The sequence below is a fragment of the Bos indicus x Bos taurus genome, chromosome 10, assembly GCF_003369695.1.
Source record: "Bos indicus x Bos taurus breed Angus x Brahman F1 hybrid chromosome 10, Bos_hybrid_MaternalHap_v2.0, whole genome shotgun sequence".
NCBI lineage: Eukaryota > Metazoa > Chordata > Mammalia > Artiodactyla > Bovidae > Bos > Bos indicus x Bos taurus.
The window spans coordinates 31,861,755-31,886,238 of NC_040085.1; the positions used below are offsets into that span (position 1 = coordinate 31,861,755).

The window sequence follows — 24,484 nt, forward strand, 5'->3', positions numbered from 1 at the left end:
AGAAGAAATACTAGAGACCGTCATGACACATATTTGAAGGATAAAGGCATAGAGAGACAAAAATAGCAATTATAGGGTGTTTTTTTCTTTTTGGCTAGTCCAGAATTATGCTTGATGTTGTATGGAAATGTCTGTTGCTTATTCTAGCGACAGGGTCGTGAACTGCAACACAGAGTTTCCTGCAGGGCAGGAAGTGTGCTGCTTAACAGAATCCCAAGGAAAGATCTTGTTCTTGAGACTGGGCCTCTCCCTGGCTCTGTACTCCATCAAGATGAGGACATAGCATTGTAGCCATCTAGTAGTATTTGGCGGCATTGAACGCCTACTATTATAGGTTCTCTAATGTGACATATGCTTTTTTGTACAGTTCTTCTGTGTATTCTTGCCACCTTTTCTTAATTTCTTCTGCTTCTGTTAGGTCCTTGCCAGTTTTGTCCTTTATTGTGCCTATCCTTGCATGAAATGTTCCTTTGGTATGTCCAATTTTCTTAAGAGATCTCTAGTCTTTCCCATTCTGTTGTTTTCCTCTATTTCTTTGCATTGTTCACTTAAGAAGGCTTTCTTATCGCTCCTTGCTATTCTCTTGAGTATATCTTTCCCTTTCTCCTTTGCCTTTCACTTCTTTTCTCAGCTATTTGTAAGGCCTCCTCAGACAACCACTTTGCCTTCTTACATTTCTTTTTCTTGGGAATGGTTTTGGTCACCACCTCCTGTACAATGTTATGAACCTCCATTCATAGTTTTTTGGGCACTCTGTCTACCAGATCTAGTCCCTTGAATCTATTTGTCACCTCCACTGTATAATCATAAAGGATTTAATTTAGGTCATACCTGAATGGCCTAGTGATTTTCCCTACTTTCTTCAATTTGAGCAGTTCCACAAACTATGGAATATTCTTGATGAAATGGGAATACCAGACCACATTACTTGCCTCCTGAGAAACCTGTATGCAGAACAAGAAGCAACAGTTAGAACTGGATGTGGAACAACGGACTGGTTCATAATTGGGAAAGGAGTACCTCAAAGCTGTAAATTGTCACCCTGCTTATTTAACTTATATGCAGAGTATATCATGAGAAATGCCAGGCTGAATGAATCACAGGCTGGAATCAAGATTCCTGGGACAAATATTAACAACTTCACATATGCAGATGATACCATGTTAAAGGCAGAAAGCAGAGAGGAACTAAAGAGCCTGTTGATGAAGGTGAAAGAGGAGAGTGAAAAAGCTGGCTTAAAATTCAGCATTCAAAAAACTAAGATCATGGCATCCAGTCCTATCACTTCATGGCAAATAGATGGGGAAAATGTGGAAACAATGACAGATTTCATTTTCTTGGGCTCCAAAATCAATGCAGACGGTAACTGCAGCCACAAAATTAAGACACTTGCTCCTTGGAAGAATAGCTATGACAAACCTTGACAGCATATTAAAAAGCAGAGACATCACTTTGCCACAAAGGTCTGTATAGTCAAAGCTATGGTTTTTCCAGTGATCATGTATGGATGTGAGAGTTGGGCCATAAAGAAGGCTGAGCACCAAGGAATGGATGCTTTCAAACGGTGGTGCTGGAGAAGACTCTTGAAAGTCCCTTGGACAGCAAAGAGATCAAAACAGTCAATTCTAAAGGAAATCAACCCTTTAATTGGAAGGGCTGATGCTGAAGCTGAAGCTCCAGTGTTGTGGCCACCTGATGGGAAGAGCTGACTCATTGGAAAAGACTCTCATGCTGGGAAATATTGAGGGCAAGAAGAGAAGGGGACAACAGAGGATGAGATGGTTGGATGGCATCACTGACTCAATGGACATAGTTTGAGCAAACTCAGAGAGATAGTGAAGGACAGGGAAGCCTTGTGTGCTGCAGTTCATGGGGTTGCAAAGAGTCAGACACGACTTAGCGACTGAACAACGACAACAACATTGTGACCAGGCTGGGGGCTACTTACTGCTTCCACAGAAATAGCATTTCTGTCTGGGGACTGCAACCCATTATAAGATGATAATTGACCTATGACCTCCTGCCTCAGAAAGCAAGTAGGGTGAGGCAGAGAGGAGTATGACCCTCACTTTTGTTGTTTCTGCTGTACTTGGAATGTGAATGAAGGCTTTGGAGAAGAGGAAAGAAGGTGGAAGAGTTACTGAAACTGAAGAGGGACCCTGGAGGAGCAGGAGAATGGGAAAACATGAAGAAGAAACTAAGGTGAGAAGGAATTTGAGAGTTTACAGAGGGGTTAGGATTATATCATTTTTTATAGTAGATAATCATTTCTAATTTGGGTATAGGAACAGGCTCGGATAGGTTGAGTAGCTTGCTTGAAGGTCACACAATCAAGTAATGGAGCCAGAATTCAAACCTTTGACTGTGTGATTCCGAACTCCAAGCTCTCAAATGCTGCACTATTTATACATAGTTCTCTTTGTTTCTGTATTTCCAGTGCTGCACGTCTTAAATGATCAATCAGTGGTTAGCGGATTGATAATTTCATTTATGGTTCAGTGGATGAGAAACAAGCAGGACTCTGCCTTCCTGAATCTTGTGGCCTATTTTGAGAAGGCCTTGCAGTTTGCCTAAGCTAGAGAGCCACAGACATCTATGAATTTCTCTGTGCATCCCTTTCCCTAATGCATATATGTGCTAGGGCAGCTGGGGAGCGTGTGGGCGTCAAAGGATTTTCTCATGAATATTTGCAGAGCTGTGTGCATTCCATCGCTAGTGCTAGTTCTTGCCAACCAAGATGGAGACAGAAGTAGAAGGGAGAGAATTTTATAAGAAAAAGCCTTTTTGTGCAATAATTGGATGGGGCTCTGCAGGCCTGAGTGGGGGAAGGGAGATTACCATGAGTGTTTCATTTCAGCACATTCCCTCTGCCAACAGCACAGCTGCTTGGCTCCATAAGCGTGTCCATGGGCTGGATTTTAAAGGAATAAGGTCATTCTTTTGGCTTCATCTAAACTCATTTTTTCCCCTCTCTAGAAACTTGATTGTCAGTCTTTAAAGGGTAGCTTTTAGACTTAGAAAAAAATTTGAAGAACTGAGATCCTTGACACTTAATGCTTGCTGTTGGTGCTGGATGTCTGTACAAAAATGAACAGCAGAAATGAGAGAAATCTTATAAGAGGCAAAAGCTTGTTTGGATTTTTTTTTTCTCCCCTGTGAGCCAAGGGTAACAAGGAATTTCTGGTACTATCTGGAGTCCTTGAGATTTAGCCTGGAGAGAGAGGTTGTGTATAGGAGTGGCATGCCCAAAGCTTGATAGTCAGCTGGAAACTTGGGGCAGCCTAAGCATAAATACAGATACAGATCCTGAGACATGTCCTTGCTGTTCCTGCAGTGCTGAGAAGTTGCCCTATACTCCACTTCCTTTACACTTGAATTTGTCCTGGATTTAAAAGGATTGTCAGTTGATTGCTTGAAGATGAGAGGCATGATGAGAGATGATCACTTTGAGGATCTTTGGAAAAACTGATTTGCAAAATCACCCGAACAAGAGGATGTAAAATGAAGAACAGCCCTTTGAACAAAAGGTCTGTGTGTTCACCACAGTGGACACGTGTTCACAGGCAGACTGATAACAGTAAGCTTCTCCAATAGGAGCCACCTGGTCTGCATGTCCAGGCGCTGAACTCTCTCCACATACTTGCACAGTGAGCCTGTGTCTGGTCCCCTCTCAGCAACTTTCAGTGGTCCTGTTTTCGGGGAGCCAGTCCAGCTGACCAACAAAAGGCCCCTGCTAAGTGCAGTGTTCCGAAAAGGGTTCAGAAAGTGTCGGGAAAGAAATGGGACTGGTCTCTCTCTAGTTCTTTGCTCAGCAGAAAGCAGACAGCTGCATAAAATGTGTTAGTAGGTTAATTAATTAAAATATTTTGCTCTAAAGATGATACAAGCTACCTGGAAAATGTTCAAACAGTCCAGAAGGGTATAATGTAAAACCCCAAACTCCTTCCCCTTTCATACTTCCCTACTGGTCTCATTCTTCAGAGGTAACCACTTATCTTTATTTTTTTTTATTTTTATTAACCACTTATCTTTAAAAAAAAAAAAAAGTACTAACAGGCTTACACTGTATATTTTATTTTCTACTGGCTTTACTTTATCACCTTATCTTGGCCCTAATTTATTGGCAATACCTATAGGCAATAGGCAATACCTATTAAAACAATAGGCAATACCTATTGTTTTAATGCTATATAGAATTCCATCGTACAAAGGTATTGTAGTTTAATTATTTTTCTAGTGATGTATGGTTTGAATATATTATATATAATTATAATTCCATAATTATGGATTCCTGATATTATAAAATATGTATTATATTATGTGTCTGCTGTTCTCTGTAATACTAGAGTGAGCGTCTTTAATTTCTAGTAGTATAGCTGCTTGTTTGGAAAGTAGTATATTTTAAATTTCAATATATTTTTGTCTAATTTCCTTCCCAAAAGATTATACCAATTTACATGCTTAACAGTAGTGTATCAGAATACTTTACCACATTCCTTGTCAATACTATGTGTTATCAAACTCTTTAATCTTTGCCTGTCTTATTAGAAATGGTATCCTATTTTTAGCTTTTCTTTATGTTATATTTTATGAGCATCTCTGTATGTTTCTGGGCCATTTGTATACTTTCTTCCCTGTGAATTATGTGTTCATGTATTTTTCCCCATTTTTCTACTGTACTGTTCATCTTTCTCTTATTTTTAAGAGCAGTTAGAATATTAAGGAAAATGTTCCATGTCATAGATGTTGCAATTGTTTCCCCTGTTTACTTTTGTTTTGATTTTGTAATTTTTCCCCTGTGTGTGTGTTTAAATGTAGTCAAATTTATTGACCTTTCTCTGTGGCTTTCTGGTATATTAAGCTTAGAAGGGCCTGCCATTCTGAAGTTATGAAAGTATTTGCTTTTTTTTTTTTCTGGTATACTAATGAATTTATCTTCTTAATTTAAATATTTGATCCATTTGAATTTTTTTGGTGAAGGAAATGAGGTGGGGCTTGAACATCCGTCCTTTCTCCGCTAATAATGTTACGGGAAACACACTGACTGAAGCTTCCCATCCTGGCCAGGCACCATAGTAACCATTTGGATGAGTTATTTTATGACAGGAGGTTCCTTACTAGGAACATGGAACTAATAAGCCACCACCAATAGGAATAGTTCTGGAAAGGTCAAAAGGAGATGCCACCTGTCTTACCACCTCCCAGAATCCTTCTCACTGGCATCCGTCTTGGCTGAGCAACCAGGAAGGACACTGAGTCAAAATGATTGGCCAGAAACAACCTGGAAACTAATCCCATCACCATAATACCTGAGACTGCAAGCCACGTGGCAGAGCGGTCCTCCTGGGTTCCCCCACCCTCCTGCTCTCTGCCCAGGCACCCCTTCCCAATAAAGTCTCTTGTTTTGTCAGCACGTGTGTCTCCCTGGACAATTCATTTTCGAGTATTAGGGAAAAAACCCCTTTTGGGCCCTGGAAGGGGTCCCCCTTTCTGCAACAATATGAAAAAGCCATTTTTATCATTTGCTTAATTCCTGGGTATACCTGGGGTCTCTTTTAAAATTATTTTATTTCATTGATCTATTTGTACTTTTGTGCCAGAACTATATATAGTGTTTCAGAAGTTTCTTTTCCAAGATCTGAAGTTAGGGGTGGTCATTATTGTGTCTTGGCTCTAATTAGTCTGTGGTTTACACATATTTGCATAAGCTCAGCTTCCAGCAAAAATATCCTTTTTAGAGTCCTGAGCAGGGGCTTCCCAGGTGGTGGTGGTGGTGGTGCTGCTAAGTTGCTTCAGTCGTGTCCGACTCTGTGCGACCCCATAGACGGCAGCCCACCAGGCTCCGCCGTCCCTGGGATTCTCAAGGCAAGAACACTGGAGTGGGTCAGGTGATGCTAATGGTACAGAATCTGCCTGCTAATGCAGGAGATTTAAGAAAGTGAGGTTCTATCCCTGAGTCGGGAAGATCCCCTGGAGGAGGTCATAGCAACCCACTCCAGTATTCTTGCCTGGAGAATCCCATGGACAGAGGAGCCTGGCAGGTGAAAGCTGATAGAGTCTCATAGAGTTGGACAGGACTGAAGCAACTTAGCATAGACACATGCAGAATCCTGTACAGGTGTGGGGATGAAGGGAAAGAATGTGTTTATATCTTTTTTTTTGTTTGCTTTTACCTTTTAACCCTTTTCTCTTACCTCTCCATTAAATCAACATTAAGTTTGATGTCTTATTTGTGAAAGTTCACTAAGATCCTATAATATGTGATTATTTCACCTTCTTCATTCATTCAACCTACATCTGCTGAAAAATAAGCCAAGAATTGTGCAAGGCACTGGAAATAATCCATAAGAGTTAAACATTGTACTTACCCATGAAAAACTTAGTTCTTGAGGGAGACAGGTACATAGAGTTAATTATCTTACAGTGTGGTAAATACTGTAGTAAATATTTTATTAAACATTTGAAAAATCTTGAAGAGAGAGGTTAGCCTTTTTTCATTGGGAGTGGGGGTGGTGTCAACAAGTCTAGTCCACAGGGTGATTTCTCTTTTCAGTACTGAATAGGATTTAAACATGTAGTTCTTTTCCAAAGGTGAGAAGGGCCTTAAGACTTGAAGGTGGTGGTTCACATGCATGGATTTAACTACACAATTTGGTGAGTTTCCAAAAAGATCAGTGACTTCTCAAAAGCATCACATGAGTCATTCGCTCATCTTTACTTGATTTCACTCCCTTCTGGTTTCATTCTAGATACCACTTAGTCTTATAAAATAGGTTTATGAATCATTTGATTGAGCCTGGCTGTACAGAATATTAACTTGATTTCTGATCATTATGAGAGAGCTGGGTTCAGTAAAAACTTCTTTTCTCTCTGCAGGAAAGGCAGAGTGGATGGTTTCTCAATTTTCAAGTGTGAGGCAGAGGAATATGAGCTATTTATAGATTCACCTCCCCCCACAGATGAACACAATAGAAGCCTGAAATCAAATGGTGACCAGATGTGCCCAGGCATCTCCCAGTCTGTATTTAGAAGCTGGAAAAGGCAGAGCCGCTAGGAAGTTGATTTCAGGGCAGAATTGGTTGGACTCACTCATAAAATGATCATCTGTATACAAACAGTCCCTTGCGTCTGGTCCGTAGGAGCAAAAGGGTAAAAGCAGTGTGTGCGCAAACTCATTTTTCTTGCTTCTTTTCCTGGCAGTGGGAGATTATTCTTTTGTTAGTCATTTCATTGCTCAACTCTTTCCTTTGTAGTTGGGCGGTTAGACAAAGTGGAAAAGCTTTCTGGGGATATGTGCTGAGTTGATGTGGGGTAAGAGCCAGTGTGGCTTCCATGCTGTTGGTAGAGGTAGTGGTTCTGCTCAGATGAGAAGAGATCTGACCGAAATGGAAACCCTCAGTTGCTTTTGCTTTTTCTCTTTACTATTCCTTCCTTATTAAACTAACCCCATCTTGCTTGTGGTGGTGTTATGGTTTAAAGCACAAACATGTAGTGGGTTCTGGCTGGTATTGCTTTTCCTTTCCTTCCCACATTAAAGATTTTTGAGAAAATAGAAGCAGCTTCCTCCTTTAATAAGCATCTGGCACCATTTGCATGGAGTTTAGAGACTCGATTTCAGGGTTTGGAAAAATAATGTTTAATTTTGGAGAATGTTCTCATGAACGAATCCTATAAGTGGCAAGAAAGAAAAAAATACCACGTTTTGAGAACCTACTGTATTCCAGGTACTGAACTGAGTGCCTAATTCCTCTCATTCACTCTTAAACAGCAACCCCATAAAGTGGGTTATTACCATCTCTGTTCTATAGATGTGAGAAACAGGGCTCAAAGAGGTTAGGGTAAGTTCTTTAGGTCCACACTAAGAGGTGGAGTCCGGATTGAAACCCAGATCTGGTGTCTGCAAAGCCCTTGCTCTTTCCATTACCCCTGCCATCGGTTGTGTGCCCTAACTCCTCCTGACTATGTGCTTGCCTCTGATATTTGAAGTATGATATGAATTACCTGACAATTAGAAGAATTTGAATTGTTGAACTTTGCATTTATCATAAGAAAGGATCCAGGAACCATAATGAGGAACATGTGGTTTCAATCCTTCCTGTTGATGCTTTTCTCTGAGATACGGAGAACACCATCTATTTTAAATTTTGTGTCTGAAGCAAGTGCTGTCTACAGGTGGAGTCAGGGTGTTTTCTACTGAACCCCTCAAATAACTAGTTGACCCAGTCACTTTCTGAGATGCAAGAAATAGCTCCTACTTTATAGCAAATGGATGCTTCGTTTTACCTATTCTGACCCAAGATGTTGTTATTGTTTAGTCATTAAGTCACGTCCAACTCTTTGTGACACCATGGACTGCAGCATACCAAGCTTCCTTGTCCTTCACTATCTCCTGAAGTTTGCTCAAACTCATGTCCATTGAATTGGTGATGTCATCCAACCATCTCATCCCCTGTCGCCCCCTTCTCCTCCTGCCCTCATTCTTTCCAAGCATCACGGTCTTTTCCAATGAGTTGACCCTCTGCATCAGGTGGCCAAAGTCTTGGAGCTTCAGCTTCCAATTAATATTCAGAGTTGATTTCTAAAGATTGACTGGTTTGATCTTGCTGTCCAAGGGATTCTGAAGAGTCTTCTCCAGCATCACAATTTGAAAGCATCAATTCTTTGGCACTCAGCCTTCTTTATGGTCCAACTCTCATATCCATACATGACTACTGCAATAACCATAGCTTTGACTATACAGACCTTTGTCAGCAAAGTGAAATCTCTGCTTTTATTACACTGTCTAGACTTGTCTAACTTTCTAAGGAGCATGTGTCCATTAATTTCATTACTGCAGTCACCATCAGTGGTGATTTTGGAGCCCAAGAAAAAAAATCTGTCAGTTTCCACTTTTTCCCCATCTATTTGCCATAAAGTGATGGGACTTGATGCCATGATCTTATTTTTTTGAGTGCTGAGTTTTAAGCCAACTTTTTCACTCTGTTTCACTTTCAGCAAGAGGCTCTTTAGTTCCCATTCACTTCTACCATTAGAGTGGTATTATCTGCATATCTGAGGTTGTTGGCATTTCTCTTGGCAGTTTTTATTCCAGTTTATGATTCATCCAGCCTGACATTTTGCATGATGTACTCTGCATATAGGTTAAATAAGCATGGTGACAATATACAGCCTTGATGTACTCCTTTCCCAATTTTGAACCAGTCTGTTGTTCCATGTCCAGTTCTAACTGTTGCTTCTTGACCTGCATACAGGTTTCTCAGGAGACAGGTGAGGTAGTCTGGTATTACAATTTCTTGAAGAATTTTTCACAGTTATGATCCACACAGTCAAAGGCTTCTGTGTAGTCAATGAAGTAGATGTTTTCCTGGAATTCCCTTGCTTTTTCTATGATCCAACAGATGCTGGTAATTTGATCTTTGGTTCCTCTGCCTTTTCTAAACCCAGCTTGAACATCTGAAAGTTCTCAGTTCATGTACTGTTGAAGCTTAGCTTGGAGAATTTTGAGTATTACTTTGCTAGCATGTGAAATGAGTGCAATTGTGTGATAGCTTGAACATTGTTTGGCATTGCCCTTCTTTGGGATTGGAATGAAAATGATGTTTTCTAGTCCTGCGGTCATTGATGAGTTTTCTAAATTTGCTGACATATTGAGTGCAGCACTTTCACAGCATCATCTTTTAGGATTTGAAATAGCTCAGCTGGAATTCCATCACCTCCACTGGTTTTGTTTGTAGTGATGCTTCCTAAGGCCTACTTGACTTCACACTGCAGGATGTTTGGCTCTAGGTGAGTGACCACACTCTTGTGGTTGTTCGGGTCATTAAGACCTTTTTCTGTATAGTTCTTCTGTGTATTCTTGCCACCTCTTCTTAATCTCTTCTGCTTCTGTTAGGTTCTTGCCATTTCTGTCCTTTATTGTGCCCATCTCTGCATGAAATGTTCCCTTGGTATCTCCTATTTTCTTGATGAGGTCTCTAGCCTTTCCCATTCTATTTTCCTCTGTTTCTTTGCAGTGTTCAATTAAGAAGGCTTTCTTATTCCTCCTTGCTATTCTCTGGAACTCTGCATTCAGATGGGTATATCTTTCCCTTTTTCCTTTTCCTTTTGCTTCTCTTTTTTCCTCAGGTATTTGTAAGGCCTCCTCAGACAACCATTTTGCCTTTTTGCATTTCTTTTTCTTTGGGATGGTTTTGGTCACCACCTCCTGTACAATGTTATGAACCTCCATCCATAGTTCTTTAGGCACTCTGTCTACCAGATCTAATCTCTTGAATTTATTCATCACCTGCACTGTAGTAATCATAAGTGGATTTGATTTAGGTTATACCTGAATGGCCTAGTGGTTTTCCTTACTTTCTTCAATTTTGCCTGACTTTTGCAATAAGGAGCTCATGAGCCACAGTCAGCTCCTGGTCTTAGTTTTGCTGGCTGTATAGAGGTTTTCCATCTTCAGCTGGAAAGAATATAATCAATCTAATTTTGGTATTGACCATCTGGTGATGTACATGTGTAGAGTCGTCTCTTGTGTTGTTGAAAGAGGGTATTTGCTATGATCAGTGTTTTCTCTTGACAAAATTCTGTTAGCCTTTGCCCTGCTTCATTTTGTATTCCAAGGCCAAACTTGCCTGTTACTCCAGGTATCTCTTCACTTCCTACTTTTGCATTCCAGTCCACTATGATGAAAAGGACACCATTTTTTGGTATTAGTTCTAGAAGGTCTTGTACATCTTTATGTATCTATTGAATTTAAGCTTCTTTGGCATTAGTGGTTGGGGCACAGACTTAGATTACTGTGATGTTGAATGGTTTGCCTTGAAAATGAACTGAGATCATTCTGTTGTTTTTGAGATAGCGCCCAAGTACTGCATTTTAGACTCTTTTGTTGACTATGAAGGCTACTCCATTTCTTCTAAGGGATTCTTGCCCACAGTAATAGATATAATAGTCATCTGAATTAAATTCACCCATTTCCGTCCATTTTAGTTAACTGATTCCTAAAATGTCAATGTTCACTCTTGCCATTTCCTGATTGACCATGTCCAATTTACCTTGATTCCTGAACCTAACATTCCAGGTTCCTATGCAATATTATTCTTTATAGCATCAGACTTTACTTTCACCACCAGACACATCCACAGTTGAGTGTTGTTTCCACTTTGGCTCAGCCTCTTCATTCCTTCTGGAGCTACTTCTCCACTCTTCCCCAGTAGCCAGGTTTTGAAGTGGACTTTACAAGTGGTGAAATGTGCCCATGAAGGAACCTGGGATCTGTGCACTAACGCTGCCAGCCGGTTGCTCCTTTCCTTCCTGGCACAACTCAGTATGACCTGGTACCTCTTTCTTTTTTGGCTGTACCACGTGGCATGCAGGATCTTAGGTCGCTGACCAGGGATTGAACCCGTGCCACCCACAATGGATGTGTGGAGTCTTAACTACTGGATCACCAGGGAAGTCAGCCTTTTTTTTTTGTTACCTCTTTTTAAAAAAAAAAAAAAAAAATATTTTTGCCTTTTCATACTGTTCATGGGGTTCTCAAGGCAAGAATACTGAAGTGGTTTTCCATTCCTGTTTTCAGTGGACCACATTTTGTCAGAACTCTTCACCATGACCTGTCTGTCTTGGGTGGCCCTACATGGCATGGCTCATAGTTTCATTGAGTTAGCCAAGGCTGTGGTCCATGTGATTAGATGGGTTAGTTTTCTGTGATTGTGGTTTTCACTCTGTCTGTCCTCTGATGGAGAATGACAGCATCAGACCTTGCTTCCATCACCAGTCACATCCACAACTGGGTGTTGATGAGTGTGAAAGAGGAGAGTGAAAAAGTTGGCTTAAAGCTCAACATTCAGAAAACGAAGATCATGGCATCCAGTCCCATCACTTCATGGCAAATAGATGGGGAAACAGTGGAAACAGTGTCAGACTTTATTTTGGGGGCTCCAAAAACACTGCAGATGGTGCCTGCAGCCATGAAATTAAAAGACACTTACTCCTTGGAAGGAAAGTTATGACCAACCTAGACAGCATATTCAAAAGCAGAGACATTACTTTGTCAACAAAGGTCCGTCTAGTCAAAGCTGTGGTTTTTCCAGTAGTAACCTATGAATGTGAGAGTTGGACTATAAAGAAAGCTGAGTGCTGAAGAACTGATGCTTTTGAACTGTGGTGTTGGAGAAGACTCTTGAGAGTCCCTTGGACTGCAAGGAGATCCAACCAGTCCATCCTAAAGGAGACCAGTCATGGGTGTTCATTGGAAAGACTGATGTTGAAGCTGAAATTCCAATAGTTTGGCCACCTGACGCAAGGAGCTGACTCATTGGAAAAGACCCTGATGCTGGGAAAGATTAAAGGTGGGAGGAGAAGGGGATGACAGAGGATGAGATGGTTGGATAGCATCACTGACTCAATGGACATGAGTTTGAGTAAACTCTGGGAGTTGGTGATGGACAGGGAGGCCTGGTGTGCTGCAGTCCATGGGATCACAAAGAGTCGAAGACAACTGAGCGACTGAACTGAACTGAATTATTTTTGGCTATGCTAGGTCTTCATTGCTGCACAAGCTTTTCTCTAGTTGTGGTGAGTGGAGGCTACTCTTTGTTGCAGTGCACTGGCTTCTCATTACAGTGGCTTCTCTTGTTGTGGATCATGGGCTCTAGGGTCTGGGGGCTTCAGTAGTTGTGCTGCACTGGCTCTAGGCTCAGTAGTTGTGGTGCATGGGCTTAGTTGCTCCGTGACATTTGGGATCTTCCTGGACCATGCACTGAACCCATGTCACCTGCATTGGCAGGTGGATTCTTTACCACTGAGCAGCCAAGGAAGCCCGTGGTACCTCTTTTTCTAAGTAGGTTCTTCCTCATCTGTGAAATACCCTGGGATGTCCAGTTTCATGTTGGGGAGGGAAAGATGAAAGCAGGACCTCCAGTTTGAATCCAGAAGAATCTTAATATATGTTTTTGAATGAGATGAAATCCTATATTGTTTTCTAGTTCTATCCTAAATTCCACCTGCTTTAATTTCCAAATATTTATTTTTCAATGAAGATGAACCTCATCTGCTCAGTATCTTCCACATAGCATTTATACACCAAAGAGAATGAGTCTCTCAGGCATTCATCAGCTTGTTAGGGCTTTTAGAGGTTTATCAACTATGCTTCTTTGAAAATCAGCCCCAAGTTTCTGAGTGACTCTCCAGGTTTGTGTCAGTGCATCTCTGGGTCATCACCAACAGATGACTTTTGAGCTAAGTGCTCAACACTGTCAGGTCTCTTTTTGATCACCTAGGTTTTTTTTTTTGTCTTTTGTATGCACTTTAATAAGTGCCTGTGACAACATCAAGAAGCACCTTTGTTCCAGGGCTATTGGCTAAGGCTGGAGTCACACTTTATTTGGTTGAGGTGACTTGAGATAAAGATCTGAGGTACAAGAAGCGCCACAAGACAAGTGTGGTTTGAAGTCTCGTGATTCTAACATGCAGCTCTGTCTTTTGCAAAGTAGGGCAGTCTTCAGGGTTGGAGGAGGAAAGTGTGGTTCGAGAGGGGGAAGCTGCCTGCCGGTGGGATGCAGGAGGCAGATGCTGTTCAGATCAACACGAAATTAATCTCTTTAACCAGACCTTGGATTGCTGAGAATGATATAGGCTTCAGCTGGGCTGCTGAGCCCGACTGTGAAACTGGAACCATGTTGGGGGGTTCAGCTCATTTGCTTCTCCAGCATTAAGATTGGTCTCTAGAGACCCATTCAGACTAAACAGTATTAAAAACAGGAAGTTTGCTCCTAGCAGCATAGTTGCAGGAAAACTTTTTTCCACTTAGGCAGGAATGAGAGTTAAAAACAGAAACTCCATCCTCCAGGCTTGTTTTCTTCTTATATAAAAGTAATGTTTGCAACTCCCAACGACTTGAAGCAGCTTGGCCCTACTTGACTGCCTGTCAGACTACTGCCTGAGGGGATTCATTACAGAAGGTGGTAAAGAGCCCTTGTGAACACATTAAAAAATATTAAGGCAGTGCTCTGTGGAGGATGCTGACTTGGTGATGTTTGTCTTCACCTAAGATCACGTATGCAGAATTAATGCTTGAAGCACTCAGGGGAGACCTAGAGAACAGCTATTGTTTAATTGGATTCAGCACCCATTTATGGTGTGTACTCTGGATTGGGTCCACGGGTTATGTATTCATTTATTCAGTCATTGTTAACTGAGCACGTACTGTGTGGTGTGCATGGGTGCCTCAGACACGTGATGTGCTTTTTATCCCTTTTGTACTGTGGGACCAGCTTGGGTTTGCTCCTGACAGTCAGCCTAGGGCAGCCCTGAATCAAAGGGTTCAACTCCTGGGACTGCTGCTCTTCTGCATAATTGGCTGCTGAGATTGATGGGGGTGGACAGGGGGACATTTTGGAAGAAGAGAGTGAGGACAAAGAGGAAAGTAAAACCTTGAGAGGAGGGCTTCCCTTTCGGCTCAGTGGTACAGAATCTGCCTGCTAACGCAGGAGACTCAGGTTCTATCGTGGCTCCAGGAAGATCCATCATGCCATAGAGCGACTCAGCCCCTGCAGCACAATTATTCAGCCTGTCCTCTAGAGCCTGGGAGCAGGAGTTACTGAAACGTGCACACCCAGCCCTACAGCCAGAAAAAGGCCCGCACAGTAAACAAAGACCCAGCATAGACAAAAGTAAATAAATTTATAAATTATATATATATATATTTTAAAAAGCTAGAGAGGAAATGCTGTTCTTTTCTTCCTCTCCCACTGTGATGTCACTCTAAGTAGTCCAGCGGGGAGAGAGTGGACCAAAGGCCTCAGTGAACGTGAGTGACCCTAGCCTCTGTTCACCATGCTTGACCAATGTGTCACAAACAAGGTTCTATAGTAGAAGAAACTGTATGGTGAAAAGATTCTTTACAGATGTATGTCATTATTTTTTGCTGGTAAGAAAAACAGAACTGCTTTTTAAAACTTTAAAGTGGAATATATGCACAGAAAAGTGCACGTATTAGAAGTGAACAGCTTGTCACGCGAGTGTACGTTCCTCGGTTCTTTGTCTCGTCACAACAAAGATTTGGAGCAACGGACATTAAAGCCCTCGGCTCGTCACAGCTCTCAGGTCTTGGACAAACCGTGCTACAGCTCTTAGGCAAATCAGTGTTACAGCTCTATTTTATTTAGAAGATAGCAGGAGAGTGAGAGAGAAAGAGAGAGAGAGAAAAGAGCGCACGCACGCGTGAGAGAGAGTCCAAGAGAAAGCGCTTTGGCTCCTCCTTTTATATGTTTTTTTCCTCCACCTGGGCCTGCCCTATGCAAATTGGGCTTAGCCAGGAGTGCTGTTTGTTCTGTTTGTTCTGCTTGAAGTCTTCACTCTGGTCCTTGGACCTGCCTTGTCTTTTAGCCACCGCCATTTTGGACTCCTTTTCCCTATTCTACCTACCTAGCAAGCTCAAAGTTTCTATCCACTTGAACTTTTACAAACTGAGCATACCTACATAACCTGCATGCAGATCAAGAAATAGAGCATTACCAGCACCTCAGAAGTCCCACTTGTGCTCTGTTAAAATATACTGTAAAGCTCTTTCCTGGGGCTTTTTTCCACTGTATGCTCTGCAATGTTGACAGGAGAAATAATGTCCCTACCTAGCCTGCTAATCTCTGAAGAGGACAGGCAGGCCAAACACAGCCTTTCCTGGCTTTCTCCTCACCCTTCCTTTCTCTTTCTGACTTGCAGCTCTTAGTATCCTATTAGCCTTCTCTTACATTCAGCCCCTGATTTCTGGCTGTAGAAATGCATTTTTGAAAGCTTGTTGTTGAATCACACGAAGACACCGGGATTCTTGGCCCCTGGAGGAGAAGAATTCAGTCTGGGGCCAGAGACGAGACTTGATCGCTCAGAGCTTTTGTGTAATAAAGTTTTATTAAAGTATAAAGGAGATAGAGAAAGCTTCTGACATAGGCATCAGAAGAGGGCGGAAAGAGTACCCGCTTGCTAGTGTTAACAATGAAGTTATATAATCCAAAGAATGTCTGGAGGTTGTAAAGACCTCATCAGACCTACCCCCATAATTTACATTTTAAGATAACACTGTCCTCAGGCAGGATACATCCTTGTAAAGACCAGGTCTCCTCCCATAATTTACATTTTAAGATAACAGAAGGTTTAATCCAGAGACTGTCCTTAGGCAGGATACATTATTGTTATATAATCCTAAGGAATGTGGAGAAAGAAAAAAAGTTTGTCCTTTCTTCCTCCTTGAGAATTCCAGACCCCTCTCTCCTTGGGGACCCCTAGACTCCTTATCAACCTGCCTAGGAACTGACTCTCTCATTTTGATGTGTGTTCTCTCTCTCTCTCTCTTTTTTTTTTTTTTTTTTTGTGGCTATGCCATGAGTCATGTAGGATCCTAGTTCCCCAACCAGGGATATGAAACCCATGCCCCCTGCATTGGAAGCTCAGGGTCTTAACCATTGAACTTCCAGGGAATTCCCCATTTTAGTTTGTTTTTGCTTTGTGTTTTACATTTATAAAATATACTGAAAGTGAACAGGTGCATTTCTTTATAAAAAATAATGTTACAGAGAACATCTTCCAAACAGAGTAGATTAGCAAGGTTTTAGTATGTGTGCTGCTTTAGTATCCTCCTCAGTTTTGGTACTCTTCAGGCTGAGTATATGCCAGATTTAACTGTTGTATGTAGGATTATATTACAGCCCAGCATTATGAGTTATTATCCACATGCAAGCAGAGCAGTTGGCAAGCTTTCTGGGAAGCTGTGCCTTTGCTTAGGGTAGCTTCACGCTTGATCACATGGCCCACATAGAAATGGAAGGTATATACATAAAGGGGAACTGATAAGAAGAAAGGTCATAGAGTTAGAATTTTGTAAACTGGTCAGACTTTATGATGACTTTTTAAGATGACTTTAAAAAGTCATGCATCATGCAATTGTGGTTTTTGTTAAGACTGGGCTGTAGTGCCACAGAGTCTGGGTTGGAACCCCATCTCTGACATTGCTAGCTGTGTGACAGGGCAACTTTCTGGACTGCTCTCTGATTTAGTTGTTTCATCTGTAAAATGATGATAATAGTATCAACTTCATGGATTATTGTGAGGAGTAAATTATTAATGTATCTAAAGTGCTATGAATATCATCTAGTATATTTCAGTAGTGAATAAATGTTGTTCTTGTTACTTTAACATCTGTCATAACACTAGATTGGCAACTGTCTGAACCTCTTCTTTTTTTTAAATCTAAATGCCAGTCAATGTGGCATTGAAGTAGAATATAGTTTCCACTACGGAAGTTTACTTCACAGCCAACTTCATTTGCACATGTTTATTTCATAAGATGAGGACATATATCCACAGCATGGGAAAGAACAATAACATTTTTTAAGGCTTAGTCTTCGTTTTCCTATAAATTCTTTCTATAGTAACGTAGAACCATTGTAAACTTCTTATCAGTTTCACTTTGCAGAGGTGGCTGAAGTTTTCCTTCTCAAAGAAAGTGAAGTTTCCACATCAGCAAGATTGATATTACCTGGGAACTTATTGGGCTCTACCTCAGACCTACTGAATCCAAATTCTAGGGGTGGCATCCATTAAGCTTTTTAAATAGCCCTCCAGGTGATACGATACATTCTAAAATCCAGAACCACCACTTTACAAATTTTCTACTATATGTAGACAGTGGGGAAACATAGTCATAAGTATAGGTTGGGGGAAGGATCAGTTGGGAAACGCATTATCTTAATGAGCAAACTTCTTCCCAGTGTGATATTCTTTAGTTTACAAAGTGCTTTCACATATATTGTAATCGTCACATATATTTGTCACAAAATTTTGTTGTGGTAGGTACCATTATTTCCACATCTTATTTTTTATGTTTTTGGCAGCACTGGGTGTAGGATCTTAGTTCCCCACCCGGGAATTGGACCTGTGCCCCCTGCAGTGGAAGCACAGATTCCTAACCAGCAGGGAAGTCCCTGTTTCTATATTTTAGAAGAGGATAAAGACTGCTGTCACCTAATAAGTTGCAGAACTGGGAACTTTGTCATTTGAAGTCTCCTGAGTCCAAATCCTGACATTTTTCTGTAGCACTGCATAGCCTTTCTGTCCTTGAGCTGTGAGTGGGCTGGTTTTTGTCTGGCTTTCTCAGTAACAGACCCAGAAATGAGGAGCTGTGAAGGTCATTTATGAGGAAGTATTGCTGGAAAAGGAAGTGGTTGGTAGGGTGGGGAACTGAGACTAGCAAGGACAGGAAGGAGGAGGCCAAGCAACTCCATAGACATGCTCTGAAGACAGAGTATAGTGAAGTGAAAGTCACTCAGTCGTGTCTGACTCTTTGCGACCCCATGGAATTCTCCAGGCCAGAATACTGGAGTTGGTAGCCGTTCCCTTCTCCAGGGGTTCTTCCCCCCAGGGATCGAACCCAGGTCTCCTGTATTGCAGGCAGATTCTTTACTAGATGAGCCACAAGGGAACTCCAAGAATACTGGAGTGGGTAGCCTATCCCTTCTCCAGTGGATCTTCCCAACCCAGGAATTGAATTGGGGTCTCCTGCATTGCAGGCGGATTCAGAGTATAGAGTTTTCTGAATCAAGAATCGAACCTGTCAATCTTAAGGGAAATCAACCCTTGAATACTCATTGGAAGGACTGATGCTGAGGTTGAAATGCCAGTAGTTTGGTCATCTGATGTGAACAGCTGACTCATTGGAAAAGTCCCTGATGCTGGAAAAGATTGAAGGCAGAAGGAAAGGAGGGCGTCAGAGGATGAGATAGGTGGATGGCATCACTGATGCAGTGGACATCAACTTGGGCAAACTTTGGGAGATGGTGAGGGACAGAGAGGCCTGGTGTGTTGAAGTCCATGGGGTTGCAAAGAGTCAGACATGACTGATTGACTGAACAGCAACAGCAATCAAAAATGTCCTGAGTTTCCCTGCATCCATCAGTCACTGGTAATAATTGCCTTTTGAAGAACATCTGGCTCTTAAAAGGAGTTCCTGAGGGCAGTCCTCCAAAAAAAGAGACAAAGAGATACAGATACTAACTTTTGGAAGTTAAAGCACACCCATTGGCTGGTACACATGAAAATAGTAAAGAAATCCAAATGTTTTATATATAGATGTAGAACATACAGCACCTGCTATACCATCAAAGCTGGTCAGAAGAGTGTGGTAGGAAACTAAAGAATTCTGAAATACATGCTGATACCAGAGTGGGCTATGGAAAAACCACTCTGTGTGTCCTGTCCCTAAGACTTCCTGGGAGAGCCCTGTGCCTCCCGCCATTGTGTCTTCTAGTTAGGTCTGTGGTCTATAAACAGTCTCCTGTATCTTCTACATCTACCAGTGTGGGCATTAAGAATTGATATTCATAAAGATGACTTCAAGTCCTGCCATTGCCAAATCTTTAGACACTAAGAAAGAATATACTGAATAATTTGAAATTTTTAATGTACATGAAGTTGACAGTGATTTCTGGTTAACTAATATATCAGAAATATATTTTTATTAAGAAAATCTTATTTTGTGATCGTTTAGCCAAAAGTGGCTTGGAACTTCCTTGGTGGTCCAGTGGCTCAGACTCCATGCTCCTAATGCAGGGGTCCCAGGTTCAATCCCTGGTAAGGTAACTAGATCTTACATGCCACAACTAAGACCCTGCACAGCCAAATAAATAAATTGAATAAATAAAAGTGGCTTAACCATTGCTATGTGAAGATCATTCATGCTGTTCACTGAATATTCATGGCTGTTTATCTCCTATTGTGTGATACAGTTTCACTTTCTGGTCCCATTGTGTGTGGGGGGAGGGGTGTTGCATATGATGAGCTCTGTGAGTATATTTAAGAAGAAATGATGTCTAAGCCTTCAGTTGCTGATCTATGACCTTGCAAAGCCCTCTTTCCTTCTGGCATCAAGATCAGTAACATTGGAGATAGATAGTTCTGTCAGAGAAGCTACAACCACCAAGAGCCAGAAATAAGCTTTTGTTGTTTTCAGCTACTATGCTTTAGGGATTTGCTGCTGCTGCTAAGTCGCTTCAGTTGTGTCCGACTCTGTGTAACTCCATAGATGGCAGCCCACCAGGCTCCCCTGTCCCTGGGATTCTCCAGGCAAGAACACTGGAGTGGGTTGCCATTTCCTTCTCCAATGCATGAAAATGAAAAGTGAAAGTGAAGTTGCTCAGTGGTGTCTGTTGCTCAGTTGTGTCTGACCCTTAGCGACCCCATGGACTGCAGCCCACCAAGCCCCTCCGTCCATGGGATTTTCCAGGCTAGAGTACTGGAGTGGGGTGCCATCGCCTTCTCCCTTAGGGATTTGCTACAGTAGCCTGACTTTGTCCTAACTGCTAACTCTTCAATGTTGAGCTTGTTGAGTAACTTTAACTTTAGTAGTGCATGCATGCATGCATGCTTCAGTTGTGTCCGACTCTGTGCGACTCTATGGACTGCAGCCCGCCAGGCTCCTCTGTTCATGGGATTCTCCAGGCAAGAATACTGGAGTGGGTTGCCGTTTCCTCCTCTAGGGGATCTTGCTGACCCAGGGATCAAACCTGATCTCTGGGATGTCTCAAATGCATTAGCAGGCAGGTTCTTTACCACTAACACCACCTGGGAAGCCCAACTTTGGTAGAGTATCAGGTATTTTAAGAAAATGGGTCAAGGTGATTTGTTCATGTACTTTCATTTATTTTCAATGATAAATGATCTTAATGTGTTTCAAAGTGTTGTTGTTCAGTGGCTCAGTCATATCCGACTCTTTGCATGCCCATGGACTGCAGCACACCAGCTTCCTTGTCCTTCACCATCTCCTGGAGCTTGCTCAAACTCATTTCCATTGAGTCGGTGATGCCATCCAACCATCTTGTCCTCTGTCTCCCTTTCTCCTCCTGCCTTCAATCTTTCCCAGCATCAGGGTCTTTTCTAATGAGTTGGCTCTTTGCCTAAGGTGGCCAAAGTATTGGAGCTTCAGTATCAGTTCTTACAGTGGATATCCAGGACTGATTACCTTTATGATTGACCTAATTAAAATTCAAAGCTTCTGCACAACAAAGGAGCCTATAAGCAAGGTGAAAAGACAGCCTTCAGAATGGGAGAAAATAATAGCAAATGAAGCAACAGACAAAGAATTAATCTCAAAAATATACAAGAAACTCCTGCAGCTCAATTCCAGAAAAAAACGACCCAATCAAAAAAATGGGCCAAAGAACTAAACAGACATTTCTCCAAAGAAGACATACAGATGGCTAACAAACACATGAAAAGATGCTCAACATCACTCATTATCAGAGAAATGCAAATCAAAACCACAGTGAGGTACCATTTCACACCAGTCAGAATGGCTGCGATCCAAAAGTCTACAAGCAATAAATGCTGGAGAGGGTGTGAAGAAAAGGGAACCCTCTTACACTGTTGATGGGAATGCAAACTAGTACAGCTACTGTGGAGAACAGTGTGGAGATTCCTTAAAAAACTGGAAATAGAACTGCCATACGACCCAGCAATCCCACTGCTGGGCATACACACTGAGGAAACCAGAATTGAAAGAGTCACGTGTACCCCAATGTTCATCGCAGCACTGTTTATAATAGCCAGGACATGGAAGCAACCTAGATGTCCATCAGCAGACGAATGGATAAAAATGCTGTGGTACATATACACAATGGAGTATTACTCAGCCATTAAAAAGAATACATTTGAATCAGTTCTAATGAGGTGGATGAAACTGGAGCCTATTATACAGAGTGAAGTAAGCCAGAAAGAAAAACACCAATACAGTATACTAATGCATATATATGGAATTTAGAAAGATGGTAACGATACCCCTGTATGCGAGACAGCAAAAGAGACACAGATGTATGGAACAGTCTTTTGGACTCTGTGGGTGAGGGCAAGGGTGGGATGATTTGGGAGAATGGCATTGAAACATGTATAATATCATATAAGAAACGAATCGCCAGTCCAGGTTTGATGCAGGATACAGGAAGCTTGGGCCTGGTGCACTGGGATGACCCAGAGGGATGGTACGGGGATGGCGGTGGGAGGGGGGTTCAGGATTGGGAACACGTGTACACCCATGGTGGATTCATGTTGATGTATGGCAAAACCAGTACAATATTGTAAAGTAAATAAGTTTAAATTTTAAAAAAACCTAAAAAAAAAAGAAGGCTTTCTTATCTCTTCTTGCTATTCTTTGGAACTTTGCATTCAGATGGGTATATCTTTCCTTTTCTTCTTTACCTTTCACTTCTCTTTTCAGCTATTTCTTTGTAAGGCCTCCTCCAACAACTATTTTACCTTTTTGCATTTCTTTTTCTTTGGGATGGTTTTGATTACTGCCTCCTGTACAGTGTTATGAACCTCCATCCATAGTTCTTCAGGCACTCTGTCTATCAGATCCAATCCCTCGAATCTGTTTGTCACTTCCACTGTATAATCATAAGGGATTTGATTTAGATCATATTTGAATAGCCTAGTGTCTTTCCCTGCTTTCTTCAGTTTAGCCTGATTTTGCAATAAGAAACTCATGATCTGAGCCATAGTCAGCTCCCGGTCTTGTTTTTGCTGACTGTACAGAGATTCTCCATCTTCAGCTGCAAAGAATAAAATCAACCTGATTTTGGTATTGACCATTTGGTGATGTCCATGTGTAGAGTCGTCTCTTGCATTGTTGGAGGAGGGTGTTTGCTGTGACCAGTGCTTTCTCTTGGCAAAACTCTGTTAGTCTTTGCCCTGCTTTATTTTGTACTCCAAGGCCAAACTTGTTTGTTACTCCTGGTATTAAAAGTGTTAGAAGGCCTTTCATGTATGCAGGACCCTGTTTAGTTTTTCTTTGACTCCTTTTCCTCTTGGAACCCTCAAACCCACTTATATTTTTGAAGAAGTTGGCTCTAAAAAGGACTTTCGCCCTATAGCTCTGGATGACAAACTATTAATATGGCCTGTGGACGCCATCTGACCACCACCCGATTTAGTAAAGTTTTCTTGGAGTGTAGCCATGCCATTTGTTTGTGTAGTATTTGTGGATGCTTTTGTACTACAAAGGCAGAGCTGAGCAGTTGTGACAGAGACCATATGGCCCATAAAGCCTAATATATTTGCTGTGTGGCTCATAATAGAAAAATTTTGCCAGCTCCTATCTCACAAATCCTGATTACTAGGAATAGTAATATTCTCAGATGATTTGCCTGAATTGTTGCAGATACCTAGCTCTTGGAGGTTCTGTCTGATAGAATGAAGGTCTTCTCCTGGGTCTGCTGTTGTTGTTTAATCATTAAGTTGTGTCAGACTCTTTGCAACCCCATGGATCTGCAACATCCCTTTATTTTATCCACTACCTTGAAGGCAATGAAACAGCATATCCCATTTGGATTCTGCCTGTGAAGATCCAAAGATGCCCTCACACCTAATAATCCAACCACCTTCTTTGTCTTTGTTCAGACCAGCTGCTGGGCAAGCTGCTAACAAGTCCACTTGCCATGTGACTGCTGCTCAGAGATCCTGCTTTGTGCCTGTTGGTGATGACAGTTAAAGCTGCCATTGTGATAGGGCTTTTTCAAGCTGCCTGGGAGAGAGGTGATCAGGTTGTCTCACACGATGGGTCATGAGTGTGAGGCTATGTGAGGAAATCAGGAAACTGGAAACTGTCTGCCGTGTCCACCGTCACACAGCCAGGCCACACAACAATGGAGCATTATTCATCACCGCTCAGAATCCAGCAGTAACTGTAGGAGGCCAATAGCAGCTCTCTGTCTACCATTCAGAGCTCCCCAAGAGAGTTCCTCTTTAACCGATTTGGCATACCCTTATTAACATTCTTTTTTTTTTTTTTTTAACGGTGCTATCTGTTTATTTTATTTTGGGCTGAGATGTGCAGCATGGTGGGATCTTAGTTCCCTGACCAGGGATTGAACTCAAGCCCCCTGCAGTGGAAGCACTTAAAGTGTGGAGTCTTAGCTACTGGATCCCAGGAAGTCCCCCTTATTATTAACAGCATCCTTATTTGGGGTCATCTAAAGGTTGACAAGGGTTTCCCTGGTGGCTCAGTGGTAAAGAATCTGCTTGCCAATGCAGGAGACACGGGTTCAATCCCTGGGTCAGTAAGACTCCTTGGAGGAGGAAGTCGCAACCCACTCCAGTATTCTTGCCTGGAAAATCCCATGGACAGAGGGCTACAGTCCATGGAGTCTCAAAGAGTCAGACACGACTTAGCAGCTAAACGACAATGCTTGACAGTCTCTCTTTTGCCTGTACTTACTTTGCTTGGGGCTTAGTCAGATGGGGCGTAGAAAAAGGGTTAAATGACAAAAGACGTGGTAGATAGATTACAATCAAGGAATCGCTTGTGATCATCTTTTTAAAAGCGGCTGTGGGAATAGCAATAGTCTTCGATTCTGTTCCCGTAAGTCCACCTTTCTTCTTTTCTCACATAAACTTGTCTAAGGAATCTCTTTTTGCAGGGAGGAGGGAAGCGGTAGTGCTAGATGGC

At 41.9% G+C, this 24,484-nt stretch overlaps 1 protein-coding gene across 5 annotated transcripts in view; it reads left to right on the top strand.

Moving 5' to 3' along the window:
* The window catches only part of STARD9 (StAR related lipid transfer domain containing 9), a 121,484-nt gene that overhangs the window by 13,570 nt on the left and 83,430 nt on the right, over positions 1 to 24,484 (top strand). Inside the window, exon 1 of one of the 5 annotated variants that reach the window (XM_027553653.1) lies at positions 1,877 to 2,202. The exons of the other annotated variants lie outside the window; for them this stretch is intronic. Within the exon in view, the coding sequence (XP_027409454.1) occupies positions 2,101 to 2,202 (102 nt within the window). The 5' untranslated portion in view covers positions 1,877 to 2,100. Of the gene's footprint in view, positions 1 to 1,876; positions 2,203 to 24,484 lie in introns of those variants that run through there. 5 annotated transcript variants of the gene reach the window in all.